Source organism: Notothenia rossii, assembly GCF_949606895.1.
Source record: "Notothenia rossii genome assembly, chromosome: 3".
Taxonomy (NCBI): domain Eukaryota; kingdom Metazoa; phylum Chordata; class Actinopteri; order Perciformes; family Nototheniidae; genus Notothenia; species Notothenia rossii.
The window spans coordinates 62321510-62329192 of NC_136901.1; the positions used below are offsets into that span (position 1 = coordinate 62321510).

The 7683-nt window shown below is 39.7% G+C and overlaps 1 protein-coding gene across 1 annotated transcript; it reads left to right on the forward strand.

The window, feature by feature from the left end:
- Positions 1-341: 341 nt before the first annotated feature.
- On the forward strand, positions 342-2120 carry LOC307032998 (general transcription factor II-I repeat domain-containing protein 2-like; the record flags this gene model as incomplete). The annotated part of the gene is made up of 1 exon (XM_079671267.1): positions 342-2120. The coding sequence occupies one exon, from the start codon at positions 342-344 to the stop codon at positions 2118-2120; it is 1779 nt and encodes a 592-aa protein (XP_079527393.1).
- Positions 2121-7683: the final 5563 nt, after the last annotated feature.

Consider the following 7683-nt stretch of genomic DNA (forward strand, 5'->3'; position numbering starts at 1 on the left):
ATCTACCAGTCGATCCCAAAGGTATTATTGGTAGATCGCGTGACATTAAAAAAATTGACGTCAACCTATCATCCATCCCGTCTTTTGATTGATATACAGGGCAGCCAGTCAGATGACATCTGAATTTTGTCTGACACTTAGGTCACTGCGCATGAGCAAACAACTGCGCTAAGTGCTAACTAACTAGCAAGCTTGTCAGCGAGTTACGGCCAGTTTTCAGCCTTTGGTTTTTTCTCTCAAACCTATGAAAGGGTATAAAAATGAGTGAGGTAGCTGGACCAAGTAAGAAGAAAAAAACGTATAACTTTCATACGGAATGGGAGGAGGACTTTTTTTTCACGATGACATTTTCCAAGTGCGTTTGCCTCATCTGCCAGTCTACCATAGCAATACCAAAGAAGGGGAATGTGGAGCGGCATTTTCGGACTGTTCATGGAAAATACGACACCGACTTCCCGCCGAAAAGCGAGCTGAGAAAGAGAAAAGTGAAGGAACTGAAATCCCAGTTGTCCGGACAGCAGTCATTTTTCACGCAACAAACTTCAAAAGCGAAAGCCGCCACCGAAGCATCGTTCCGGGTGAGTCACATCATCGTCAATAACAAGAAGTCCTTCCAAGACGGAGAGATGGTAAAAGAGGCATTCGTTGAAGCAGCTGACTCATTGTTCCGAGACTTTAAAAATAAGGCAGAAATATTATCTTCGATCAAAGCTCTCCAGCTGTCAAGAAGCACAGTTACACGGCGCTGTGAAGCCATGGCTGAGGATTTAACCCAGCAACTTTGGAAGGACATTGGAGATTGCGAGTGTTTCTCACTGCAGTTGGACGAATCAACGGACGTGAGTGACACAGCCCAGATGTGCATTTTCATTCGTATGGTGTTTAGTGATATCACTACAAAAGAAGAGCTATTAACAGTACTGCCCATGAAAGAACAGACGCGAGGAGAGGACATATTTCAGTCGTTTAAAAACTTTATCGCGAAAACTCAGCTCCCAGTGTACAAATTGATGTCTATCACCACGGATGGAGCACCCGCAATGGTTGGCCGCTTGAATGGATTTATTGCAAAGTGCAGGCAGGACGATGCTTTCCCGGACTTCCTAAATTACCATTGCATAATCCACCAACAAGCGTTATGCGCTAAAATGCTCAACATGAAAGAGATCATGGATGTTGCAACGAAGATCGCCTGTTCTATTCGCGCCAGATCTCTTCAAAGAAGGCTATTCCGTGCACATCTGGAGAATGCTGACTGCGACCACTCTGAGTTGTTGCTACACACTGACGTGAGATGGCTTAGTCGGGGGAAATTCCTGCAAAGATTTCGAGAGCTCTGTCCGGAGATTAAGGAGTTTTTCCGTGTAGCTGGACATGCAGAATACACGCAACTAAATGACGGTCAGTGGCTGTTAGACTTGGCATTTTTAACCGATCTGACCAACATGTTGAATGACCTTAATCTACAGCTGCAAGGAAAAGACAAAACAGTGATCAATATGATCAGCTCGGTTAATGCTTTCAAACGAAAGATGCAACATCTCTCCTCAAAGCTGCAGCGCCATGATTTGGCAAACTTCCAGAACCTGGCGTCAGAGCTGGAGATGCAAAGGAAGGCCTGTGTGCAACTTGACACTGCACGCTACACAGAGCAGATTGACAAATGTCTGTCAGAGTTTGACAAACGCTTTCAAGACTTTTCTTTGCTCGAGCCAGTCGCTACATTCATGTGCTATCCTTTTCGGGAAGATGCTGAGGTTGATTCACTCGCATCAAAAATTGCAACACTGTTTCACCTGAACTCTTCTGTAGTGGAAGATGAGATTTTGACACTACAAGCTGACATTGAGCTGAAGTCCAGAGCTCATGGACAGTTCTGGAACTTACTCACAGAGGTAAAGTACCCCAACATGAGGAAATGTGCTACCTCCTTGACAGCATTATTCGGCTCCACTTATTTATGTGAGTCAGCCTTTTCCCACATGAAGATCATCAAGTCCAAGTACCGTTCCACCATGACTGATGAACATTTGGAAGTGTGCTTGAGGCTGGCTGTCAGCAGTTACCGTCCGGACTATGCATCCCTGGCTGATTCAATTCAGTGCAAGTCATCAGAGTAAACTCGGGTAATGACAAAAAATGTACATAGTTAATTGTGTTGTGTTGTGCAATATTGGCTCATGCGATATAAAGAATCCTCAATATATTTATAAATAAATATATGTTTTGCATTTTTTGTAGTAGGTAGATCATTTTGACTTGATCATTTTATAAGTAGCTCTCATGCTGAAAAAGTGTGAGCACCCCTGGTATAGAGGAATGTTAAGCCCTCCCACTATTTTCCAAGAGGGCGTTGCCAGATTTTCAATTTCAGGTTTTAACCAGGAGATGGCGCTTCATTCACAAATACAGAAAGACAAGTTTCATGGACTTTCAGTTGTGTTTTGAAGAGCATTTGAACACATCAATATTTTAGATCAACTAAAGTATATCTAATCTTGTAATTCAATAATATATAGTCTTTATATATTAAATAATCATAAATATAATGTAAATGTTTACATTATCAATCAATCAATCAATCAATGTTTATTTATATAGCCCAATATCACAAATGTTACATTTGTCTCAGTGGACTTCACAGTTTGTACAGAATATCAGTATGACAATACGACACCCTCTGTCCTTAGACCCTCACATCGTACAAGGAAAAACTTCCAGAGAAAACCCCACAGTTTAAAGGGAAAAATGGGAGAAACCTCAGGGAGAGCAACAGAGGAGGGATCCCTCTCCCAGGACGGACAGACGTGCAATAGATGCCGTGTGTAAATTGAAAAGATAATACATTTGCAACATAGGTAGTCCAAATGTTTTGAAATGCATGTGTGTATAATAAGAAGATGAATCCACGAGGATATCCATCCAGGACTTATGATCCAGGACCGCAGCCACGACTCAAGATCCAGGACTCGCAATCCATGACACAGGACCGCAGGATCATCCATGACTCCGGATCCCGGCGTATATAGACACCAAAAAGAAAGAAATTTGGGGAAGCTGGGTTAATCGGAACATGAGAGTACACAGGTATAGACAGAGAGAAGGAAGAAGTAAGATGTCCCCCGACAAACTAAGCCTATATCAGCAAAACTAGGGGCTGAATCTAATCAGCCCTAACTATAAGCTTTATCAAAAAGGAAAGTCTTAAGCGCACTCTTAAAAACGGATAGGGTGTCTGCCGTCCGAACACAAACTGGAAGCTGATTCCACAAAAGTGGAGCTTGATAAGAAAAGGCTCTGGCTCCCATTGTACTTTTAGAGACTCTAGGAACAACCAACAACCCTGCATTCTTGGAACGCAATGCCCTAGTAGGACAATAGGGTATAATGAGTTCTTTAAGGTAAGATGGCGCCTGCCCATTAAGGGCTTTGTAGGCGAGAAGAAGAATTTTAAATTCTATCCTGTGTTCTATAGGGAGCCAGTGTAAGGCAGCCAGAACAGGAGTAATGTGGTCCCTTTTCCTAACTCTGGTTAGTACACGAGCTGCAGCATTTTGAATCAGCTGAAGCGACTTGACTGACTTCTTGGTACACCCTGATAATAAGGAGTTACAATAATCCAGCCTTGAAGTAACAAATGCATGGACTAGTTTCTCTGCATCGTTTTGAGGCAAGATATGCCTGATTTTTGCAATGTTACGTAGATGGAAGTAGGCGGTCCTTGAAATTGATTTTATGTGGGCGTTAAAGGATAAATCCTGATCAAATATAACACCAAGATTCCTTACAGTCTCACTGGAGGCCAAATTAATGCCATCCATAGTTAATATATCTTTAGATAATTTGTTTCGTAGATTCTTCGGGCCAAGTACAATAACTTCAGTTTTGGTCGTGTTTAACATCAAAAAATTTAAGGTCATCCACGTTTTTAAGTCCTTGAGGCAGTCTTGAATTTTATTTAGATGATTAATTTCATCAGGCTTGATTGATAAATATAGTTGAGTATCATCCGCATAACAATGAAAGTTTACAGAATGATTCCTTATAATATTGCCTAATGGAAGCATATATAGGGTGAACAAAATAGGTCCAAGCACTGAGCCCTGTGGCACTCCATGGCTAACTTTGGTTTGCATGGAAGATTCATCGTTGACACGTACAAACTGAGAGCGTTCAGATAGATAAGACCTAAACCAGCCTAAAGCAGTTCCCTGTATGCCAACTAAGTGCTCTAGTCTTTGCAATAGGATATCATGGTCGATAGTATCAAATGCAGCACTAAGATCGAGTAAGACAAGAATAGAGACAAGTCCCTTGTCAGAGGCTATTAGAATGTCATTTGTGACTTTAACCAGAGCTGTCTCTGTGCTATGTTGTGTTCTAAAGCCAGACTGAAAATCTTCAAATAAATCATAGTTTCTTAAGTAATCACACAGCTGTTTTGCGACTGCTTTCTCAAGAATTTTTGAGAGGAACGGAAGATTAGAAATAGGTCTATAGTTGGCTAAAACCTCTGGATCGAGGTTGTGCTTTTTAAGAAGCGGTTTTATCACTGCTACTTTGAATGATTTTGGAACATAGCCTGATAATAAAGACATATTCATAATATTTAATAAAGAAGTGCTAATTAATGGAAAAACTTCTTTTAACAGCTTAGTTGGAATCGGGTCTAAGATACACGTTGATGGTTTAGAAGAGAGAATCATTGAATTTAATTGTTCAAGGTTTATGGCTGAAAAGCATTCTAGTTTACTATCTAGTGTAATATTATTAGAACTTACGTTTCCGGGAGCTGTTGATAACACTATACTGGTCAAAGGCAAGAGGTCATTGATTTTGTTTCTAAGAGTAACAATTTTATCGTTAAAAAAGCACATAAAATCATTACTACTGAGTGCTATGGGAATAGAAGGCTCAGTCGAGCTGTGGCTCTCTGTCAGCCTGGCTACAGTGCTGAAAAGAAATCTTGCATTATTCTTATTCTCATCTATTAATGAAGAGTAGTATGCTGCTCTCGCTTTACGCAGTGCTTTCTTATATTCATTGAGAGTAATATGCCAAATTAAACGAGATTCTTCAAGTTTAGTGGAACGCCATATCCTTTCAAGTTGTCTCGACTTTTGCTTTATTTTGCGGGTTTCGGCATTATGCCATGGAGCTAATCTATGTTGTTTTATTTTCTTCTTTTTCAAAGGAGCAACAGAGTCTAATTTTATTCGCAGCGCATCTGTAGCACTATCAACAACATGATCAATTTGGGGGGGTGTACATTTTGTATAAGTTTCCTCCCCTACATGCAGACATGCTATCGAGTTAAGTATTGGTGGAATCTCTTCCTTAAATTTGGCTATAGCACTAACAGATAGGTTTCTGCTGCAGGAGCTTTTGGCTAATGCTTTGTAGTCTAGTAACAGTACTTCAAAAGTTACTAAGAAATGGTCGGATAAAGCAGGATTATGCGGTTCGACTAATAGTTGCTCAATTTCAATACCATAAGTCAGAACAAGGTCAAGAGTGTGATTATAACAGTGGGTTGGTTTATTTACACTCTGACAGAAACCAACAGAATCTAATATAGAATTAAATGCAACAGTAAGGCTATTTTTATCATCGTCAACATGAATATTAAAGTCACCTACGATAATTACTTTATCTGTTTTAAGTACCAAAGCTGATAAAAACTCAGAGAATTCTGATAAGAATTCTGAATAAGGACCTGGTGCACGGTACACTGTAACAAATAAGATTGGCTGCAAAGTTTTCCAGGTCGGATGCGTAAGACTGAAAATGAGGCTTTCAAAGGAGGTATAATTTAATTTTTGTTTAGTATTGATAAGTAAACTTGAGTCAAAGATTGCTGCAACTCCACCTCCTCGGCCCGTGCCTCGGGCAATATGAGTATTGATATGGCTGGGTGGAGTGGCCTCATTTATGCTGACATATTCTTCATGTCTCAACCAAGTTTCAGTGAGACAGCATATATCAATATTATAATCTGATATTAAATCATTTACCAGTATTGCTTTAGATGCTAGAGATCTTATGTTTAAGAGACCACATTTAATCTTCCTGTTTTGTTGCACTGTAGTAGTTGTTACATTTACTTTTATTAGGTTATTATGTATGACACCTCTATTAGGTTTTACCTTAAATTGTCCTTGGGCAGACACACACACCGTTAATATTGGGTATTTTATTGGGGTCGGGTCACTTCTTTGTTTGTTATGCTCATACTTTTACCTTTACAATCGTTTGCTTTAATATGCAGTATATTTTTTGTATATTTTTGTGTTTGCTTCCTCCTGCTCCCTTTCGGACACATACTGTATGATTTATTATTATTATTAATATGAAGATATTATTAAGATAAGATAAGATGGTACTTTATTGATTGAACATTTTAGTTTAGAATATGCTGTGCACGGTAATTCAGAAGGCTCACAGGTCACATTCCGAGCATTATTTAAAACAATAGGTGCTTTCACACCGTCTACAGTTTGATTTGTATAGAGGGAGCTCTGTGGCTGAATGGCCAGATTAGGTGTGACGCATAGGTGATCAGAGCTAACTGCCTGCCGTCAGATTTCATTTAAAAAACAGATCTGATTTTAAGACTATTTCTGCGCTCATAAAGAATGATAAGAATAAGAATAATGCATATTGAACTGGTTTAATTAATTAGTGAGTTTATTTAACACTAGAACCGCCAATCGTGTCAATTTGTGTGATGTGTGTTGTGTGTGTGCAATGTAACTTTTTTTCAATAAAATATTAAAGTCTCCCAGTCCGTGACTTTTCCTGAAAGTGTGTTATGTAGCACCCTATGTTGTTAAAAATTGCATTCTAATAGCGGGATTTGACAGTTTTAGGTAGGCCTATACAAAAACATCTGGCGGTTCTAGTGTTAAGGTAATTAGGTACAGTAGAAGCCCTTTTTATTAACGAATTTAGCAGTTGAACATAAAAGTCAACTAACTGAGGGTCACTTGCAATGACAGTGTTGTGTCTAACTGTAAGCTTGTCACTCAGAGTAACCTACAGTTAATTTAGCTGCTCGAGAAGAAAGATCAGTGGGGGAGGGGGGGAGAGAGCTGTGGTTGATGGGCCATTAGTTGTGTAAATACACAGCTGAGAGCTGCCGTTTCATTCAGACTGTTTAAAAAACGGTAACAACGGACTATTTTTCTTAGCGGATGCATGTCAATTTAAATCAATACATACAACTATTTTTTAAATCAATAAAAACATTTTCTAAATCCATAAAATGATTTAAATTAATATTAGGAGTCATGTCGTTACTTTGTTGAGAACGTGGCCGTGTAATAAGCGGGATAATTTGCAGCGACTTGTTCCTTATGGGGAAAATAACACCCGTCATGTGTGTGTGGTTAAAACACTTTCATGAAGTGAAGGAGGTTTTCCTTGTATAAAACAGCTGTGGGCAGCAGTGAGTGTCACGGACATTAATTCATAGATCAAGGCAGACTGGTGCACACACTCTCCTGTCCTGCCAGGCGACACGCCCGTTCTAAGCCGTGTCCCTCACTCCTCACATCCCAAGCATCCCCACAAGTGTATTATGTTGTTACATCGTTTCAGATGTTATGTTTCAGTTGTGCTCTGTCTATGTTCAGTGATGCAAACTTGTCCCCTTTCGGCGAAATTCGCCGTTTTGAATCCAAA